The sequence below is a fragment of the Tachypleus tridentatus genome, unplaced genomic scaffold (assembly GCF_004210375.1).
Source record: "Tachypleus tridentatus isolate NWPU-2018 unplaced genomic scaffold, ASM421037v1 Hic_cluster_2, whole genome shotgun sequence".
Classification (NCBI taxonomy): domain Eukaryota; kingdom Metazoa; phylum Arthropoda; class Merostomata; order Xiphosura; family Limulidae; genus Tachypleus; species Tachypleus tridentatus.
In genome coordinates, this window is record NW_027467782.1 from 20,264,766 (window position 1) to 20,287,466 (window position 22,701).

General features: G+C 33.2%; 1 protein-coding gene and 1 long non-coding RNA gene across 9 annotated transcripts; both read left to right on the forward strand.

Annotated features, from left to right (window-relative positions):
- The first annotated feature begins 241 nt into the window (after positions 1–241).
- LOC143242785 (uncharacterized) lies at positions 242–13,830 on the forward strand. Its single transcript, XR_013023246.1, has 3 exons — positions 242–317; positions 9,792–10,059; positions 13,415–13,830. It is a non-coding gene; the product is annotated as an uncharacterized LOC143242785 (long non-coding RNA).
- Positions 13,831–13,969: 139 nt separating this feature from the next.
- Positions 13,970–22,069, forward strand: LOC143242784 (uncharacterized). 8 transcript variants are annotated; one of them, XM_076486277.1, is made up of 5 exons: positions 13,970–14,633; positions 15,012–15,204; positions 16,619–16,717; positions 17,385–17,642; positions 18,002–22,069. In XM_076486277.1, exon 5 carries the CDS (start codon positions 18,878–18,880, stop codon positions 19,319–19,321), a length of 444 nt encoding a protein of 147 aa, XP_076342392.1. In that variant the 5' UTR covers positions 13,970–14,633; positions 15,012–15,204; positions 16,619–16,717; positions 17,385–17,642; positions 18,002–18,877; the 3' UTR covers positions 19,322–22,069. The 8 variants fall into 5 exon arrangements, 4 of the variants coding, with proteins under 4 accessions (XP_076342392.1, XP_076342389.1, XP_076342390.1 ...); XR_013023242.1 differs by having other exon boundaries at positions 17,409–17,642; XR_013023244.1 differs by having other exon boundaries at positions 15,037–15,204; positions 17,409–17,642.
- Positions 22,070–22,701: the final 632 nt, after the last annotated feature.

Here is a 22,701-nt window from a genome sequence, read left to right on the forward strand (position 1 = left end):
ACGGATATCGTTGTGCTCAATTCGAAACAACAACAGCTTAACGTAAAACCTTCTGAAACATTAATTTTTGTATGTGCATGTATCACAGTTTGGAAATGAAAAAAAAACAATCTATAATTATTAATTGTTTTCAAATCACATAGTTTTACAAATAGGTTTATTCAAAAAAAACACATTTATTAATTTGTTTTTGATGCTTCTTTAAAATGTAGTCTATGTCGAGTCGTCACAAAAGCTACATGACTGTTATTGGCCAAACTGATTCAAAGGTGAAAGTTGTGAAGATCACGCGGCATGCTTGAGTTAGGATATAATTTGTAAGTGTGGTCACTGAAATTTGTAATTAGCGTTAATCATTTGATTCGTGTTAATTAAATTTTTTATGAATCACCACAATAATATATTATTAATCTGCTATTACTAGAATATCTTCATTATGCGGACATATTTAACACTTAAACTTTGAAGAAAAGATAGATTATGACTCAGAATCCAATTAAAACTGAATGAAATTGGATGTCTTATTCGATTTTGAGCCAAATGTAGCTATCTGGAAACTGAAGTGACACACCAACTTGTCATGTACATGTAGGCCTCTTGTAACCAGGCTTAGATTTAATTATAATTTTAAGTTGTAAATGTACATATTGTAAGTTATTAGTAATAAAGCGCGAAGGAAGTTGTAACAATGTGATAAAAATGTAGTAATTAAGAGTTTCTTTGTTTTGAATTTCTCGCTAAGCTACTCGAGGGCTATGCGCTCGTCGCCCCTACTTTAGCAGTGTAAGGCAACTCGTGATCACCATCGACCGCCAAATCATGGGCTTACGCTTTACCAACGAATAGTGTTATTGATCATAACCTTATAACGCCCCAAGGCTGAAAGGGCGAACATGTTTGGTGCGACGGGGATTCGAACCTGCGACCCTCAGATTATGAGTCGAACGTAATTTAAGAATTCCAGAATACTATATTAACAATAATTTGAGTAAATGAATAACATATATTGTTTATAATATTTATAGGGCCATTTTTCTATCGTTTTATTATTTGAATTTTGTTAGTTTAGTACTTGTAATTAAACCATGAATTATGATGCTCTTGTTTCATGCTTGAGGTCTAACAAATAGCTTAATATTTAGTATTAAATATTTGTACTGACAGTACAATAATGTTTGATACTTAGAAGTTTTTACAATGTTAATAAAGTGTTTATTTTCTTACTAACCTATAATATTGTTTGTGAGGTTTATACAATTTTTAAAGGCATTCTCTGTTGATGTTAATCGTTTTAATATTTTGTATCATTCTGCATGAAACTTAATTATTGTATTAGTTTTTGTAGTATTAGTTGGAAGAGTTTCAGAAGTGAATAAAAATTTAATTACGTAGGAAGAAGAGTATGGTGTAAAGTATACATCATTTGATTAGAATAACCATTATACTTTAAGTTTATCAGTGTCTTATTTTGGGACCTTTGATATTTATATGTTTCAAAAGCTTGTTTATATACTTCAGGGGAACTGTATGGGTTTAAATGGGGAAACCTAGACATTTGCAAGTTATACCTTTTTTCTTTTATTAATGATGCATTTGTAAAGGCAGAAATGGAATATCAGTAATCATAAAACAACGCATGTGTTAGTTTGTTATAACTTGAAAACAAATTAAATAAAAAAAATGCTGCATTGACTGAAAATATCCCAGGGTACAAGCTACAGTGTGGGATCATAATATTTACCCTAGGTTTTGGAGGTGACAGAAGAAATAGGTCCCACATTGCAGTGGGGATACACCATCTATCAGTCTTAATCTCTATTTGCCAGTCTTAACATAAGAAATAAAGAGTAGCAATTGATATAGAATTAGAAATTAGGAGAGAGAGGTGTGGGTGCTCAAGTCCACAACGTCCCACATGTTTTTGAGTTATAACAAACAAGTATAATTAGTCAGAGGTTTAAGTTTGCTGTTTTTAATGCACTATTTAACTTCATTAAACGTATTTAGTTTCACTAATACATATCAATGATTGTGATAAAAATACTGACAAAAACAGGTTGTACATTGATGTTGTATAACTAAAGTTGTTAGTGTAAAATTTTATAAAATGAAAATCAAACAAGTTCAAATGTTTGGAAAGACATGAGACCTACTAGAGTGATGATAAGATGATGCTTTTGAGAAAGTCTTTAATTTAAAAGGTTTAATGAGTGAACATGAATTTTGAAAAAAATTTTTCACTGATAAGATCAACAGGAGAGGAGTTTTATGGAGGATTAGACACTTGTTCTGCAAATATTAAGGCTAATTTGTGACACATTTACTATTTTTCTTGTAAGAGCAAAGAAAATTAATTAGCTTATTAAAATTCACTCTATGATTTTAAAAATTTAAGAATGGGTTTCTCATGGTGAAACATACTATCTCAGGACATCCATCATAAGTATGATCTTTTACTGTCTTTTCATCGTTGCTTTCAGACATGGGATGACAGCAGAATTTTGGGAGAAAGTCAACTTGTCAATTAAAATTAATCAGAATTGGTCTCTGTTGGTACTAAGTTTTGTAGTCAGTAAACAAATCTTCAATATCTTGTGCAAATGTGAACAACTATTTCTGTCCTTATCATGAAGCTAGAAACAATTAAGGAATGTTATGGAGATAAAAGTATTTAAATGTGATTGTAAATTTTTGAAACATTCTGTTGTGTATTTGATTTGGGGGGAAGGAAGTGAGTTTCTTCTGGAAGTTGAATTTTATGTTTACGAAGTAAGAGGATTTCTTTCAGTAGGTATGGAAAAACCTACGTTACATCATACGTATAAATAGAATTGTATTATTAGGGTATTTGTCTCAGTTTATGATGACAGTATTGTTTGTTTATTAAATATAATCTTCTAATGTCTACAAATAATTTGTGGTCTACGTGGAAATGACTTCAAGATTATCTCTTCACATTATTGTAGTATGTATTGTAGTGCCACTTGCATGTTAAACAACTGAGAGAACTGTTTAGAACTGGAAAATGTAATTGGTTATCTTCAAGCAGTGTTTACATTGATTAGGTTTATACAGTCTAATCAAAACTATAACTAAATCAATTGTCACTATTATAATAAACTAATTGCAAATAGAGATAACAACTTTCTCTATTTTTGGTAATTATATTTATCCAAGTAATAAAAATGTTACTTTGTTTGCTGCTGAGCACAAAGCTACATACCTGACAAATTAAATTATGAACATCAGACAATATAAAACTTGTAATTATAAATATGCTTTAATGTCTAGGTTATTAACATATAGTTAATAAATTTTGAATATAACTTATAAGGTGCACTTCAACTGAGCTTAGACTGTATGATTAACCCATTCCCATGATTCAGTTCTTCTATTTATGAAGTAATCCTAGTAGCTCTTTGAATACTTTTGAATAAATACTATCCTTTCTTACACAATAAGAACAGGATTGTAAGAGAAAGTGAAGTGACCTTAACTAGTGTACAGATTGTTTGCAAGTCCATGCTTTCTGTCATCCAACCTTTTTATAATCTAGCAAGTGGGATTTTTTTTTAAAACCCTTTGGATGCTATCATTGGATTTATCTGACTTGACATTTAAAGCTGTTTGGTACGACAAGTGGATTTACCCAACGGTGTTGCAAAAACATTTTATTATGGTGCAACAGTTGGGTTACTCGCATGTCTTTGTAATTTCCACACTGGTACTGGGTGTGCATACATCATTAGAAAAAAAGTAATGCTGTATAACACACATTTTATTGTTTCCCAGTATCACTGAAATAACAAAAAAATATTTTGCTGTTTGTAAAATTTAAACTGTAGATCTATTCCTGTAATTCAAAACTTTAAGTTATGGTTCTTGTTTCTGTTGAGAATCAAAGGAGTTACTTTGTATTAATTTGAAAGTTTAGTGCTCTGAGGAACCTTTTTGGGCATGCTAATAGTATTTTATTTATAAAACAGATTGAGCTTGTAATATGTTTAGACTAAATTTCTGATTTAATATAAATGTGCTCTTTTGCTTACACAGTTTCTAAATGAAGATGAAATGAATTCTGACTGAAAAGTTTTTGTGTATTCCAAGTGTTATAATATATTATGTTAAATTAGTTCACATACAATGAGATTGTCATTTGCCTTTTTTTTAACCATTAAAAATGTTTAATGTGATTGTTTCTCTCAATTTGCTCCCCTTCATTATTTTCCCATTTTTCATGGAGGGTTGACAATAATCCACGAGGCAGTGATGATTTTCCTATAATCTTGAGAGAGACTGACTGTGGGTGAAGCCACATGACCAGTGTGCCCCAATGGAAGCTGGATCAGGCAAACTAGCCCTCTTTCACTGCTCTTGTAGAACTTAATATTGTCATCGTCTGTAAACCGTCAATAGATGACTGTGCGGCAGCAGCAACTGACTGTATTATACAAGCAGCTGCTCAATGTATTCCTCAAACCTTGACACATTTTCCACTATATCCTCGTCCATGGTGGAATCCTGCCTGCCACATGGAACTGAAAGCTCAAAAGTGGGCCTGGGATACTTTCTGAAGATATCCCACATTTTGAACTGCATTGCTTTTCAGCGGGCCCGTGCACATGCTAGGTGGGTAAGATGTCAAAGCCAAAAGGATTCTTGGATTAAGTGCAGAACCAGCATATCTTCTACCATCTGTTCCAAAGTCATATGAGACAATATTAGAAAAGTCTGTGGGCAATATAATTCTGTCCCCTTCTTGATCTTGCCGTCTGATGACCAAGAAGTAACTGATACCCTGAGCATCGCTGATACTCTAGGTAAACGCTTTTGCCAGGTATCTAGCACTTCTCCTTCATCTTCCTCCTTCTTAGCCATCAAGACGTGGGCAGAGCAATCACCTCTTTCCTTTTGAGGTGATTGTCTCTATAACTATAATCGTCCCTTTACACTGGTGGAACTGAAACTGGCCCTTCATTGGTCTGGCAGTACATCAGTTGGACCAGATGATGTACACTATGACATACTGTGCCATCTACCTCCTTCTTCTCTTGCTATTTTTCCAATTGTTTTTAACTGGAACTGGCAGGAGAATGTTTTTCCTATTGTCTGGTTCCAGGCTATTGTCCTACCTTTCTCTAATCCTGGGAAGGACCCCAAGATTCCTTCAAACTACCAACCAATTGCTTTGACGAGCTGTCTCTGTAAGACCTCAGAGAGGATGGTTAGTGCTTGTCTTGTTTGGTTCCTTGAATCAAAGAACCTCCTCTTGCCCACCCAGTGTGGGTTCTGATGACAACACTCAACCACAGACCACCTGATACAACATCTTGTATCAATATTCTTTGACATTGAGAAGGCTTATGATACAACATGGAGGTATAGCATTTTGCGAGACCTCCATATATATGTGTTACGTGGCTATTTGCCATTTTTATTGAACACTTTTTAATGGACAGGCAATTCCAAGTTTGTGTAGGTTTGACACTTTCCCATTCTTTTCTTGAAGTCCCTCAAAGCTGTGTTCTATGTTTCGCACTTTTCAGTATAAACATTAATGCCATCACTGAACAACTCTCTCTCACTGTTACAAATGGGCTCTATGTCTTTCATTTCTCACATCAGTCATCGAGCATGAGGTATATTGAATGGCAGCTATAGACTGTTATAAAATCAAAATAATTTTTCATATTTATCCTTGGATAACATTGCTGTATCCACTGGTCAGCCAATCCCACCATGACTTCTTTCAGTTCCCAAATATGACCTTTCTTTAAGGTAGACATGCTTGATTGGAAATACTGTCTGCTATTTGCTGAACATCTTTTGAACCATTCTTCCATTCCCGTTTATACTTACAGTTCAAACTCAGATGACTGTGTGGGCTCTGCCATGGTTTGTTGTGGTTCTGTGGTTGCTCGAAGAATCCCCTCTACAGCTTCTGTGTTCACTGCTGAACTGTATGTCTCTTGCCCTGGGTTATGTAAAACTAAGCAGTACTCAAACTGCCAGTGCTCTACTGGTCATGGAATCACTTCATGTTGGTTCTCACCGTGTTCTCCCCAATATTCAAAACCGAATGTCCCATTTCCCTTTAACATGTACTTCTATCCAGTTTTTCTGGAAACCAGGCCACATTAGTATTTGTGGAATGAGATTGCCAACACCGTAGCTAAGTCTATCTGCTCTGGCACTATCACTGCTCTGCCTATCCAATACATGGTCTATGGTCCTGTAATCAAAGCTCTGTGTCAGCTGGTAGTTGACTTGGAGCATTATAATCTAAACTTGTAACTTTTAATATATATTAATATAAGATTTTATCATTCCATGGTAAATGTTTCAGTTAATAATTTTTTAAAGTAGTTTATGAACTTTACTGAAACTGCCTAGGCCGATTGGACCAAACCCATAACTATTTGTACTCATTAGTTTACATACTAGCAACTTCTAATATATTAAGTGTATATTCACAAAATTTGGTAGATTTTTACTAAACATTACAAGGCTGTTGCACATGAAAAGTCATAATTTTTAATAGATAATTTGTTTTATTAATATTTGTTCATGTGCATTTTAACCTAGGGGTTAACTCCCAGTCTTCTACTTTGAGTTATCATTATTATCACAACATAACAAAAAGGATGTCTTTCAAAAATAAACCTCCCATGGACTTTGTGGAGTACTTTCATAAGAAATTTTGTAATACTGAATCAAGTAATACATGTTTTTAGCCTTTCTGCAATAAAATATAAAATAAATCAAGTATAAAACCTTGGTATTTTCGTAAATTCATAATAATACTTGGTTTTCAGAAATATAAAATTCCTGGTCTTAAAAGAGTTGGTTAAACAATATGTTTATAAAGATGCAAGTAATACATAAATTGCTCTAAAAATTAACATCCAGGAGTTGCAAATTATCAAAGAAATCACCATCAAATACTGGTTGCCAACATTCATATATAGATTTAAAAACTAAGTTAAATCTAAATACGTTTCATGAATGTTAATCATACTGTATTTTTATCATGTATAAGTACATGCTTATCTGTAAATGATAAATCACCATCAAATACTGGTTGCCAACATTCGTATATAGATTTAAGAACTAAGTTAATTCTAAATAAGTTTCATGAATGTTAATCATACTGTATTTTTATCATGTATAAAGTATAGGTTAGGTGAGGTCAGGTTAGGTTAGGTTTAGGTTAGGTTAGGTTAAAGTTAGTTTAGGTTAGGTTACAGTTAGTTTAGGTTAAGGTTAGGTCAGGATAGGTTAGGTTAGGGTTAGTTTAGGTTATTTTAGGGTTTAGGTTGGGTTAGGTTAGTTTAGGTTTAGGTTAGAGTTAGGTCAGGGTTAGGTTAGGTCAGGTCAGGTCAGGATTAATAATTTGCGATGTTACTTATTTTTAGATTACATATTTAGTAAGAATAATCACCAAAATATCATGAAAGTTCTATAATTGCAGTAAAAACTTGTATAATTTTTATTTCTGTTTTTTAAAATTTAGACTTTGGCAAGGGATGTGACAACCATACATTGTTATTTTCTTGAATTTTAAATACATGTTACAAATTAGACAATATTATAAGGAATTGAAATATTTGCTGTTGTAATGCTATCAATATTAATGTGTTCAATTTGTAAACAAGATGATAAATTAAATTGTTTTTAATTGGTCAGTGGAATGTGCAAGTTATCAGGAATGACATATTTTATTTGAAAGAACTCTTTGGTTCTGGTTCTGATACACTGCTTGCCAAAATTTTAAGGCCAATGAACATAAAGAGAAAATATGCATTTTGCGTTGTTAGACGCAACCACTTATTTGAGAAGAGCTTCAAAAGAGAAAAATAATAAAAAATGAAAATAAAAATAAAAAACTTTTTTAGCATTTAATAGGGAAAATGAACACTATGAAATTAGCCTAAATACAAGCTGGTCAAAAGATTAAAACCATACTGAAACGAAGTGCTAACCAGTAAACATTTAATGAAATTTAGTCATTTGTGTTCAAGCATTAGCATTGTCAACATTTCCCACTGATATCTCCTGTGTTACATTGGGTAAAAACATGGCAAAGGCTAAAAAGTTGACAGAATTTAAATGTAGCAGAATTGTTGAGCGCAAAAATAAGGTCTCTCTCAACGTGCTGTAGTTGGTGAGATTGGGCATAGTAAAACTGCTGATGCAAATTTCTTAAAAGACCCTGAGGGATATGGAACGAGAATTTCAAGTGGTTGACCCAAGAAAATTTCCCTGGCGTTGAACAGGAGGATTCGAGTAATTGTTCAGCAAGATACCAGCTAATCGTCGAACCAGATTAAGGCCCTCACGGACGCGAAATGCAACTCAAGAACAATAAGACAGCATCTACGAGAGAAAGGCTTTAAAAAACATAAACATCTTCAAAGGCCATGCCTCCTTCCACACCACAAAACAGCTGAGAAGCACCAAATATGGGATGTAGAAAAGTGGACAAAGGTTTTGTTCTCTGATGAGAAGAAATTTAACCTGGATGGTCCAGATGACTTCCAATGTTACTGGCATGATAAAGATATCCCACCGGAGACATTTATTACACAACTCAGTTTAGGAAGTGCCATCATGATCTAGGGTGCTTTCTTCTTCCATGAAACAATGTATAACCATACAAGGGCATCAAACAGCAGCTGGCTACATTGGCATGTTGGAGAGAGCATCCTTATTGACTGAAGGCTGGAAACCACTGGATCTTTCAGCATGATAACTCTGCAATCCACAATGCCTGCAAGACAAAGGACTTTTTCATGGCAAATAAAGTGATTCTTTTGGACCATCCAGCTTGTTTGCCCAAACTGAACCCCATTGAAAATGTTTGGGGGTGGATGGCAAGGCAAGTCTATAGAAATGGATGTCAATTCCAAATCGTGCATAATCTTTGTGAAGCCATCTTCACCACTAGGAATAACATTCCAGCCAGCCTTCTGCAAATGCTTATATCTACCATGCCAAAGCAAATGTTTGCAGTTATTCACAATGACAGCAACAACTCACTACTGAGATCTCTTGTTGGGCATTTCCTATCCTGTTTAGGATTTCTTTTTGGTATGGTCTTACATTTGTGACCAGCTAGTGTTTAGGCTAATTTCAGTGTTCACATTTTCCATATTAAATGCTAAAAAGTTGTTTTTTTATTTTCATCTTTTGAAGCTGTACTCAAATAAGTGATTGAGTCTAACAACGCAAAATGCATATTTTTTTCTTTATGTTCATTGGCCTTAAGATTTTGGCCAGCAGCACATCTACTTTTCAGGCATTTAGTGTTTTGTCAGTTGTGGAATATTAGTGTTTTAGATTTTAATTGTGCATAAAATCCATTTTTCAAAAATGTGAAATTCAGGTTTTAACTTGTTCTTGTTTTTCAACCCTCTAGTTCTAATATGGGTTTTATCATTTATATCTTGTATACAGCCACTACTGACACATACTGTTGTTCTCAACTCTGTATCTATGAACATGGTTTTTACCATTTATATCTTGTATACAGCCACTACTGACATCTACTGTTGTTGCTCTCGACCATTTAGCTGTGAACATGGTTTTTATCAATGATATCTTACAAATAACTGTTAGTAACTGGCTCTGTTTTCAGAACTAGTGATAGGTTTTATAATAATTCCAGTAGTACAGTAGTTTGGAATGTCTATCATAATTGATTACTTTGCTCATATTGTTTTTAGAACATGGTACACATACTGTGTTTGTTTTTCAATGTAAATCAAACTCGAACAGTGTTTTTTATTTAGGAAAGCAGTATGGTAGTCATGCCGTGTTTCCTTTGGAATATTTACCACCACTATTCCTAGAACAGTTAGAACACTGTTGTCATCAATTTAAAGAGTACCAAGAAGTTACCATTAAGGAGAACTTGTGTCTGTGGGACCAAATGCAAGATGAAGACTCTTCCCTTTTAGACTACTTAAAGGATGAATGTGTGAAGTTGTTTTTCAGAAGTACAATATTAAATATCTAGAAACCAACAAGAGGATTATAAAAGATAGCAGACCTAATGTGGTAATTGTATAACTTTTTTCCTTACAACTGATCATTCTAATTAGAGCAAAGTTTTTTATTATTATTATAACATCATATTTATTATATAACTGTTTTACTCTAGTTGATAAACTTTGCTTGTTTCATAACAGTGGAATAAAAAATAATTTTAACTTTCATTGTTACAGAGATTTTTTTATCAGTTCTACAACTGTTAAAATGCACAAGTTCTAAACTGATTATGAGATTTGTAAAGCACTTCACTGCAACAGTAAGTGAACCAAATATTGATAAAAAAGTTATTAGACATAATCCTCAAAAATGAATTGAGGTAATAGTTTTATCGTTGGATTGAAAGTTTTTCAATTGTATTAACTCTTTTTCAAGAAACATTTTTATCTAGTTGTAGATTTTTTTTATTTTTTGTTATCAAATGTAATTTAATTTTACTTAAAATGTGAATGACAAGTTGTTCGAAACATTATTAGAGTTTTGTGTATGTGAAGTTTAAGGTGTTTGTTTATAACAAAACTGTGTTAAAATTGTAGTTTAAACATTTACCACCAAATAAGTTAGTCTTCTGGTTTATCAGCAGTAAGTTTGTTGATTACAAATCTAAGATTCAAGATTTGATTCCTTACAGTTAAACTTCAGATAGCCCACTGTGGTTTTTCAGGATTTAAAGGAAAGATAATTTAGTTTCTGAAATTTAACTTTGTTTTGTGTTATTTGATTTAGAATACTTTGGGGCAGAACTTGTCATGTTGGTATGTCAGTTATTTTAATGTATTGGTGTATTTGATTGTATTGTAGGTCAAGTATTAGAATATTGGTATATATTATAACTAGGGATGTAACAATAAACTAGTTTGTTCTTTTTTACTGATGATACGAACAAGTTTATGAAAAATGTAATAATTATTTTGTAAATATTAATTTGATGATATTTTCAACGTTCTATGTTTTAAATTCTTTAAATGATAGCTAAGAATGGTGTAATAAATTATTGGTAGTAGAGCTATTGTGGGAGAAATAATGCAACATGATTTTTAACAGGTTAATCCATTGAGCTCTGTTAATGTTCTAGTTTAATGTATAATTTTCTGTTAAGTATTTCATAATAACTATATCTTGGAGACTAGTTTATGTCAGAAGTGTTGTGTCTGTTATAAAATGGTTACACAAAAGAGAAACTTTAATATTGCAATGAACAAAAGAAACAGATACAATGTTTGGAAGTATTTGAGACTGAAAACAGTTAAAAATGGTTCTCTTGACAAATTAAAGTCAGCAAAGTTACAAGAAAAGAAAGGTTCTGATACATATTCATATGAATTACAGTATCTATATAAATATAACAGTACTGTCTATTGTATGTTCATATAACAGGGTGTGGATGGATATCCATCAAACTTGGTGTGGTGGAGGTTTATTACATTCATGTTGGGGGTACACATAAATTTTCAGTTTTTCATGTTTCGTGTTTTTTATGGGAGTTTTTGCATTTTTTACTACTTGTTATGGGAGTTTATTGGGCCTGTGCAGAGACAAATACATATCTGTAGTTTCCTAATTTTTTAAGCATTTTTCTATTTCTTTACTATTACATACAAGGGAAACAACTTTTTAGTTTCTAACATAACCTTTCATTAATCATGAAGTTACATAACTTCTCTTCAGGGGATGAGTACTTAGCTAGTAAATGATATACAGTGTAATTTTTGTGGGCAACATTATACCTTAATTGGAGATTGGGGATTGTTTCACCTGTAATTTATTGTGAGTCATCTATTGATACATTTATATGTATTCAGTTAAAATATTGATACATTCGTAACTAACGTAGACTATGTAATGGTACATTTTTGTTTATTGTGGACAAGCTGAATGTCCGTCATGTAATGGAAAATCATGAGTAATTGTCTTCTCAAAATTAGGTCGACATGATTGTTTTATAAACATGTTTTCTAAAACTGGTTTATAATCCAGAAACAATGTATGTACAGAGAATGACTATTGTGTTTTCAATATTTAATGGAAATAACATTTTTTATGTATATTTTGTCACTTCCTTTAAGTATTAACGTTTCTTATGTACATTTGGTCACCTCCTTTAAGTATAAACGTTTCTTATGAACATTTGGTCATCTCCTTTAAGTATTAACGTTTCTTATATGCATTTGGTCATCTCCTTTAAGCATTAACGTTTCTTATGTACATTTGGTCACCTCCTTTAAGTATTAACGTTTCTTATGTGCATTTGGTCATCTCCTTTAAGTATTGGCTGATTAGTGTTTTAACTTTATATTTTTAAGTTATTTTCTGATATTTTTAATAAATTTGTATAGACTGAAACATTAAAAGAAATGTATATTAAAAGACAAATTCTTACTTGGTCAACTGTATATTAATTAAAGAAATGTATACAAAAAGACATATTCTTACTTGGTCAACTGTATATTAATTGTGATTGTAATGGGAGAAAATGTTTTTTATTAATTTATGGATCTTTTTTTAGGACTCCATATTTTCCTGGTTTTGGCTGTTAACCTGCTGAGCTGAAGAAGTGTGTGCTTTAATTTAGGCATTTTCAAAATTCAAATGTGTTGTAGGTTAAACCTGCAGGTTATTATAAAGCTCTAGCCGAGGGTTCTGACTGGACAAAGTTTATAAATATTGCATCAGTAGTACTATAATTTGATTGTACATGCTTGTAATTTGATCATTTTTTCACACAGAACTGGGCTAATTGCTTTTCTGTTAAATCTAAATAACTAGGAAGTTTGTAAGGTATTAGCTGTGGTTGTAGAAATGAATATTGTATTACTCTTTATTATAATATAAAGTCATTTCAGAAATGTTGTTTGTTTCAAGCACAAAGTTGCACAAAGGGCTATCTGTGTTCTCTCCATCACAGGTATCAAAAATTATTTTGTTGCTAACATGAAAAAATCATTTTGTACTTGGACTGACTTAGTAATGCTGTTGTAAGCTCAGATCTTTTATAAAAATACTTTATTAAAAATGTGATTTCTTTTTGTGTACAATAAGCATGTAATATTTACTTTTTTTTAAAGTTCATAAAGGTGCACTCAACAAATTTAAAACTATATCATGTATATGTATATTTTTAGTGGTGGTTACAAGATTGGTCAAAATGACCACACCTGTACTTGAAGAGTTAAATTTTATTTTGAAAAATATGCTTTGAAAATGTTATTTTAAAATGAAAGCATTTTAAAATTGTATAAGAAACTTAAGAGGTGGTAAGAGAATTTTTAATGTATAAAATTTTTTTCTTAGTAATACACAGCTATAAATTAGTGAAAAATTACAAAATAGGGAAACTTAATACATATATGTATATACTTTTCAGTGTGGAGTTCCATGAAAGAATAGATTCCAAACAATGGGTAACTACAGGGGCAACCTTTAGAAATGTGTGGAGTTCAAAGTTTTGTCAACAGTTTCTATTGAATCTATTTCATAGACTCAAAGTTCATGTTCAAGTATGTCTTATTTTTTACAAGTGACTGTTAATATATATTAGTGCACATTATTAAACATTAACTAATAGTTTCACTCCAGCTCTTCCTTTTAGTTTTTCATAAAGTAATTGTCTTTAAGTTGAACGTGATCAGTGTTGTTCATAAACAATAACACATGATGTTTTAATAGTTATTTCAGTTTGAATCTGAAACCCTATCCAAACTTTAAATATTCTGATAATATTTGTTTAAAGTTTTACTAATTGTATGTTTTTTTTTACTTTCTAAATTTGTGAAGTTTTTAAAACATTCTTTGTTTAGGCAAAGTATTCATGATGAAACTTTGAATAATGGACTGCAACTGCTTGTTGTGGAAAAACAAGTGTATAGGACGACGTTTCGAACATCTTCCGCCTTTTGTCTTTAGGCCAGTATGTGTGTGTGTAGGTGTTGTCAGTCTTTTATAGTGTCCTGGTGGATTGTGGAGAAACAGTGACAATCCAATCAGTCATAACACGCTCTTCACAATCCACTGGGACACTATAAAAGACTGACAATACCTATACACACGCACACTGACCTGAAGACGAAAAGGCGGAAGACTTTTGAAACATCGTCCTCTACCCTTGTGTCTCCACAACAGGCAGTTGCCATCCATTCCACAAAGTTTCATTTTTAAAATGTTATTTCAAAACTAGTAGGTTGACAGTGTTGTGATACAGCTAGTAAGAGATATAATTGTTTTACAGCCAATGGAAGTAAAATACTGGTCGCTTTCAGAAGTTGAGTTTTATGCTGTTATGGATGTGTAAAAGAAGTTTCAATTCCATTTACTTCTGATACACAAGTACTTGAAATGTCTCAGTTACATTTTGATAACAATGACCTACTATTGTACAAAACTGCTTTACTTTTTTTGTAGAATGTAAACCATAAAATGCCAAAGATTTCTTGTCAACAGAATGGGATTGGTTAAAACTCTCATCCTTAATTGGCAAGAAATTCAGGCCTAAATGGCAGTACAAACAAGTGTGCATATTGTATTCTGACAGTAGCAAGATGGCTGCAGTTGTGAATAGACTTAAGTCTGCATTTCCAAAGACTCAGGTAAATATTTCTTGATGGTGTCCATTGTTGTATTATCTTTGTGTGTAAGACAAAATTATTACAAGAAAGGAAATCTAGAGTGCTACTTTTCATGGAGAGCTTCTTGTTATTCTCGGATTGTCTACTTTATGTCTAATTTATATATTTTTAACAACTTGAAATTTCAAACATAAAACAATAAGAAAATTTAAAAGAGATAAATCACAATTAAAATAAATAAAGAATGCATGAATATTGTGAAATTTTGTTCCCAGTAGTTATCATTTTATGTTGTTGCACATGTTTTCCACTTATGAAATAAATCATGGTTAATGTAATTAGAAATTTGTTCTATTCCTGACTGTATTACATCATTTCTTTGTATAATTTGCATTTCAGTATCATTTTATTGACTTCTGAATAGTAAATCTGTTACAAAATTGGTAAAGGTGAATTAAAGCATGTATGCAGTGAAGTTCTTGTTCAAAGATTGACCATATTGGACACTGTGAGCTGGCTAGACAGTGGCATGGAAAAACACGGGATAAAATTTAAAAAGTATTTTATACACGAATGTATTGAGATTCTTGAGGTAACTTTTGTTTTTTTAATGAAATTAAATTATTTGTTCACTTAACAAAACAAAATTTAGTAGCAGTTAGTGTTGTTAAAGTACATAGTTGCTCATGTCATGCATTGTGTTCCTTTTTATGTGTTTTCTATCTAAAGCTTATATCATTATAAGTAGGACTATGAGCATGTAATTCTTATAGGAAAGCTACCTTATGTTCTTACATTTTGTATAGGACCATGAACATGTAATTCTTCTAGGAATACTACCATATGTCATTACATTTTATGTTGGACATTGAGCTTGTAATTCTTCTAGGAATACTACCATATGTCATTACATTTTATGTTGGACATTGAGCTTATAATTCTCCTAGGAAAGGTACTGTATGTTGTAACATTTTGTCCATAATCATGAGCATGTAATCTTTCTAGGAAAGCTACCTTATTTTCTTACATTTTGTTTCGAACCATGAGCACGTAATTTTTCTCGGAAAGCTAGTGTATGTTGTTACATTTGGTGTTGGATCATGAGCATGTAATCTGAAGGATGTAATATGTGTTTTTGAAATAATGTTATGTTGTAAAAATTACTCAGAGTAATGTGTGTGTATATTTATTTATGAGAACTTTTAAAGATTGTATAATAGAGTATTATTTTGTAGTCATGACAGTATTTTTAAGACTAGTCATGGATCATATTTTTGAGATTTGTAATGGTAACATTGTTATTTTTTGGAATAGTGAGAGATATAAAACTGTGCCAGTGTTATGTTTGGTATTCTTGGGAATGTTTTAAGGATGTAACAGTGTTATGTTTGGCATTCATGGTAGTGTTTTAAAGATAAAACAATCTTATGTTTGGTATTCATGGTAATGTTGTAAGGATGTAACAGTGTTATGTTTGGTATTCATGGTAATGTTGTAAGGATGTAACAGTGTTATGTTTGGTATTCATGGTAATGTTGTAAGGATGTAACAGTGTTATGTTTGGTATTCATGGTAATGTTGTAAGGATGTAACAGTGTTATGTTTGGTGTTCATGATAGTGTTTTAATGATGTACCAGTGTTATGTTTGGTATTTGTGGTGGTGTTGTAAGGTCGTAACAGTGTTATGTGTAGTAATCATGGTAGTGTTTTAAGAATTTAATAGTGTTATGTTTTGTACTCATGAGAGCTTCTTTAAAGTAATGTTGCAATGTTTGGTATCCAGAAAAGAAAGAAATTTTAAAATTCATTTTGAAAATGTAACAACATTGTATTTTATATTTAATGATACTTTTTGAAACTGTTGTATTAGAAATAAAATTTGGTGTTAAAAATCTCACTGTAGATTCATTATTGTAAAAATACTATCAACCCTCAAATATTAGTGGTTAACAGATAGCTTTTTGTTTGTTGCTAATGGTATTGAACTGTTACACTTTACTTCCAGGCTCTAAGGAAGGATGACATATTGGTTGTTGTTGTGAAAGACATACTCAGCAGGTTTATTGTAGGTTCAATGTATATGTTAGCAAACCTGTTTTCCATGGTGAGTCATTCTTTAATTTTATACAAGTATGCTTGATATATTTTACTAAGATTTCAGAGGTGAATGTTTTTTTCAGCCTGTGAAATACTGTTTATTGCCATAAAGTTCATTTTTATCAGCTCTTGAAATACTATTTAATACAATAAAGGTAAGTTCAGTTAGAATGTGTTGCTAAAGGTTTGATTCAAAGAAAGAACAATTGGAGGCCCTCTGTAGATTGAGGTAATATTTAACTTGTGTTTTTTTTACCCTTTACATGATTAGTATATCGTACAGTAAATTTATTGCATTGTTTATCAGAATTATTTAATTTGCTGTTAGCTATGATGATGAAAATAGTTTGAAATCTGTAACATAAGAGATTTTATTATTGTAAAATGAAATTATTAACTGAAGAAAATCACTTAATAAGATACTGGAAGTGTACAAAATAGATGTTTGATACAAACAGTTTTGTAGTAACTATTCATAAAACCTACTGCCAGTTACTGGTTATAATTGAATTTTGTTTTTTATTTTCATAAATTTGTAATGTTTCTGTGTTCTTGATCATTTTTAAAATAATGTTTTAAATGTCCATTTGTAAGATCCATTTTAATTTTATTTTGTTAAATTCATGATGTATGCCCTTAAGTAATGTTTTACTTTTCATTATTGTGATCTCTAGGTTATTTCTGTTCCATTTGCCTAGGAAAGTGCTACAGATACTCCACAGGTTTGGCTGTTTTATCTCTACTCATTCAAATAATGCTGTCCAGTCTCATTTGAAATTTGTCATGGAAAAACTTGTCCAGTTACAGAAAACCCCAGACACAACTATCTTAGAGGTTTGTCCTCTTTCTCGTCTTGACAACTATCTTAGACGTTTGTCCTCTTCTCGTCTTGACAACTATCTTAGAGGTTTGTCCTCTTTCTCGTCTTTGTGGTAAGTAAAAACAGGTTTTATGTTTTACCTTTCTGACATTCAGTGATGCACAAACTTTCTAAGAAAAGGTTAAAAGATCTTCAAACATATTCACAGGTTGTACAAGTTCCTTTGTTACTGTATGTACTGTTAAAGGAAGGCACTGCAAAAGAAACTGTATGGTTTGAATAAACATATAAATACCACCAGAGATTTGGTAATATTCATTAACTGAGTTTTTTAAAAATATATACAGATAATTTTACCTTTGACCTTATGTACATTTATTAATTTTAATATTGTATAGTTTATTATTTAAATTGAGAATTTTAACATTTTCATAAAGTATAATTAAGTAATTAACATTTTATCTGTTTCAGAGGAGCCGTTTTATTCATTTGTTGTCAAACGGAACTATGTTTGCCTTAAGAACAGAATAGAATGGATGATTGCAGGACGAGACAGAGATGATGGGAGAAAGTTCCACCACCTGATGTTATGCTTAGAAGCTGTTCACTGTTTACAGATTTCTTCAACAAAATTATTTTAGTTTATTCATCAGTATCCAAGTAGTGTAGGTTATGTGTAAGGCATTTAATTAAGCTAAAAAAAGATTGGAATAGCAATTTGTACAGTTATTGTTAATTTTTTATTTAATTTTTAATAGAAAACAATCTTAAAAAGAAATTACACAAAAACATAAAACTTCAAATTATGTAAGGATGAGAATACATTGATATATGTAAAAAATATATTTAAGGGAAAAAGGGAAAAAATTGCTGTTTATCTACAAACTTCTTTGTTGTTCTCTGTTTTGTAATAATGACTATTTTAATCATTATTTTATTCCAACCTTGAATTCCTGTAGATGGGCAGCTTTGCGCTGGTTTACTCGGGCTTGGGCCAACCAAGTACCAGTGTTGGATGTTCTCAACAGGTGTTGTGGACATTATATCTGAAGTTGATGTTTGGGTATAGTGCTCACGAAACCCTGGCATTGTTGCAGTGTCCTTGTTTGGTATTGTAATGCATCCCCTCATAGGGCTCCATGGTGGGTTGGGTCATTGGGCACTAAAATTTCCCTATCTTTATTATAGATACTCCAATTAAAAATTGTAATAAAATAGCGAAAAAACAGTCTATATGTAAATGAACTTCGACTTCAAGATTCTGAGCAGCAATCCTCACCATCTGTACCACCTATTGTACCCCATTTTCTTATATTGCAGTCACTTTCAGACAAATCTTTAGGGCAAATGTCTCCCTTTTTCATTCAGAAGGGACTAGAGGGACTTCCTGGCTCTCCAAAGTTAGTAAAGAAGCTTCAGTCTGGTGACATATTGGTGAAAACATCCACATCTCCAAACAGTGAACTCCTCTTGCATTCAAAGACAATTGGGAATATACCTGTTGAGTTTACACCTCATGCTACTTTGAATTCATCACGAGGAGTTATTGTTGAGATGGATTTGAAGATGACCCCCGAGCCGGAGATTCTTGCTAGTTTTTCCACCCAAGGAGTTTCTGCAATGAGGCGTATGTCCACTCGCAACGATAAGTTACACTGCCGACCAATGTCCTCATTCTCACATTTACGTCACCACATCTGCCTGCCTCCATCAAGGCAGGTTATCTTAATTGCAGAATACAGCCATACATTCCAAACCATCTCCAATGTTTCCAGTGTCATCGTTGCTTGAGGTATGCTCGTCGCAATGGCAAGAGCCATGATGCCATTGCATCAGTTGCAATGGCTCTCACCCATTCTACTTCTGCTCTTGCACTAAGTGGTTGGAAAAAAAGAGGTGCAGTGTTTGAAAACGATTCATAACATTACCTATCCTGAGGCTCGAAAACTGTTGTCCACCACCTCATCTCGGGCGTATGCTGCTGCACCTCGTTCCACAACTACAGTGGGAGTGCAGACAGATCTTTCTGTGCCTCAAAAAAATCGTTCTCCAAAGAAATGAAAAAAATTTTGACCTCCATGGCTAAAAAGTTGATGAATTAACTTTAACACTTATCTCTGTTCCTTACATACATTCCACTAAACCCCAAGATCCACATCCTTTGGTTCCAGGTACAGGCATTTATTTGGATACATTTTCTTCCACCCAAAGTTTCAAAACAATCATTCGTTCATGCCCTCAGTCTCTGTAATCTCCTTCCAACAGCAAAGACCTGCCCAATCGACCCAGGGCAGGATCCATGGAGGTCGATAGACCTCCCTCGAATAAGGACAGTAAGGAAAAAAGTCGTGGTCGTGAACAGAAGGGTTCTCTACCCAATTCACCTCAACGTATACAAAAATTGCCACCCTGATACAATGGAACTGTCGAAGTTTACATACTGATCTGGATTTCATCAAAACACTGATTGCTTCCTACCAACTTGTTTGTCTTTCCTTACAGTCACCTTTTGGCTGTTTTCTTTATACAGAAATGACAGGCTGTGTGATGGACGAGTGCATGGAGGGGTTGGCACTGTAGGCTGATCAGCATGTGCCCACCCTGTCTTTGCTACTTGACACACCCTTGGAGGCTGTAGCCATCCGTTTCCTTGAGTCATACCATCACTGATTGTTCTCTCTACCTGTTGCCCGAAGAGACATATGGTCAATCATACCTTTATGCTCTCATTGAACAGTTGCTGTCTCCATTTTTTATTCTGGGGGACTGTAATGGACATCATCATCCCTCTGGGTAAGTGCTGATATCGATAGCAGGGGTCGCTCTGTAGAGTGTATGCTCTCTGATCACAATCTTTCTCTTTTTAATACTTGTTCTTCTGCTTATTTAAATGCACCTAGTCAGTCTTTTACAGCTATTTATATCTCAATTTGCTCCCCTTAATTATTTTCCCATTTTAAATGAAGGGTTGACAATAATCCATGAGGCAGTGATCGTTTTCCTATAATCTTGAAAGAGACTGGCCGTGGTCGATGCCACTTGACCCGCTTGCTCCAGAGGAAGCTGGATCATGCAAACTGGCCCTCTTTCACTGATTTTGCAGAAGTTGATTCTGCCATCGTCTCTAAGCCATCAATAGACGACTGTGTGGCAGCAGTAACTGACTGTATTATATAAGCAGCTGCTCAATGTTTTCCTTAAAACTCGACACGTTTCCTACTATATCCTCATCCTTGGTGGAATCCTGCCTCTTACACGGCATAGAAGGCTCAAAAACGAGACTGGGATATTTTTCGTAGATATCCCACACTCTCGAACCGCATTGCTTTCCAGCTGGCCCGTGCACATGCTTGATCGTCAAAGCCAGAAAGAATCTTGGATCAGGTTTACAACCAGCATTTCTTCTATCACCAGTTCCAAAGTCGTATGGGACAAGATTCGAAAGGTAAATGGGCAATATAATTCTGTCCCCCTTTCGATCTTGCTCTTTGATGGCCAGGAAGTAGCTGATATCTGGAGCATTGCTGATACTCTAGTTGAAAGCTTTCGCCAGGTATCTAGCACTTCTGCTTCTTCCTCCATCTTCTTAGCCATACTTCTTTCCTTTCGAGGTGATTGTCTCTGTAACTATAATCGTCCCATTACACTGATGAAACTCAAACTGGCCCTTCATCTGTATGGCAGTATATTGGTTGGACCTAACGATGTACACTTTTAAATGCTGCAGCATATATCTTCTGCCACTTCTTCTATTCTTCTGATTGTATTGTTCAAACAGAGAGTTAATTTAAGTCCTTTAGTGTTAAAAAGTTAGCGAAATCGAATTTTAACAATGTTCAAACAGACAGTTGAACTAAAGACCAGTAATGTTGAAATCGACATTGAAAGGTGTGACCAACAGTGTAAAAAACAGTGAAACTGAAGACTGATAGTGTTTAAACAGATGTTAAAGTGTAGATCAAGAGTGTCAAAACAGCCAATTAAATTAAAGACCAATAGTGTTGAAATAGTCAGTGAAAGTGAAGAACAACATTGTGAAAACAGAGGGTGAAATTTAAGTATATTAGTGTTAAAACAGTGAAGTTCAATTCAAGACCAATAGTGTTGAAAGAGAAGTTAAATGAAGACCAAAAGTGTGAAAACATATAGTAAAACTGAAGACCAACAGTGTTGAAACAGATGTGATAGTGAAGACCAACAATGTACAAACAGACAGTAAAACTGAAGACCAGTGCTATTAAAACAGACAGTGAAATTGAATACCAACAGTGTTGAAACAGCCAGTGAAACTGCAGACAAATAGTGTTAAAACAGTAAAGATGAAGACCAACAGTGTTGAAACTGACAGTGAAATTGAAAACCAATAGTATTGAAACAGACACTGAAATTGAAAACCAACAGTGTTGGAAGAGACAGTGAAAGTGAAGACCAATAGTGTTAAAGCAGACAGTGAAATTTAAGACAAACGGTGTTTACACAGTCAGTGTAACTGAAGACTAACAGTGTTGAAGCGTGAGTGAAAATGAAAACCAACAGTGTTGCAGCCATTCAAACTGCTGACCAGTGGTGTGAAAACAGACTGTGAAGTTCAATACCAACAGTGTTGAAAGAGTCAGTGAAAGTGATGACCAATAGTGTTAAACAAGCAGTGAAACTGAAGACCAATTGTGTTGAATCTGTCAGTGAAATTGAAGATCAACAGTGTTGGAACAGTCAGTGAAAGTAAAGACGAACATTTTGAACACAGTTAGTGGATTTGAAGACCAACAGTGTGAGAACAGACAGTCAAACTAAAGAACAATATTGTTGCAACATTTTCAAAAACAGACATTTAAACTGAAAACCAGCACTGCTGAACCTGACTGTAAAATGGAAGATCTCCACTGTTGAAACAGACCGTGAACTTGAAGGCAGACACAACTGAAACAATCATTGAAAGTGAAGACCAACGGTGTTGAAACCCAGTGTGATTGAACACCAACCCTGTGCACACCGTCAGTGAAATCGAAGACCAATAGTGTTGATAAAGTTAGTAAAATTTAAGATGTACACTGTTGAAACATGCAGGGCAAATGAAGACCAATACTGTTGACATTGGACACTAGTAGTGTTAAATAATAGTGAAAGTGAAGATGAACACTGTTGAAGCAGACTGAAAATTAATACTACGC

Bases quoted from the DNA above. Each gene is read 5' to 3' on its own strand.
- LOC143242784 (XM_076486277.1), top strand. From the start codon at position 18,878: ATGTCTCCCTTTTTCATTCAGAAGGGACTAGAGGGACTTCCTGGCTCT.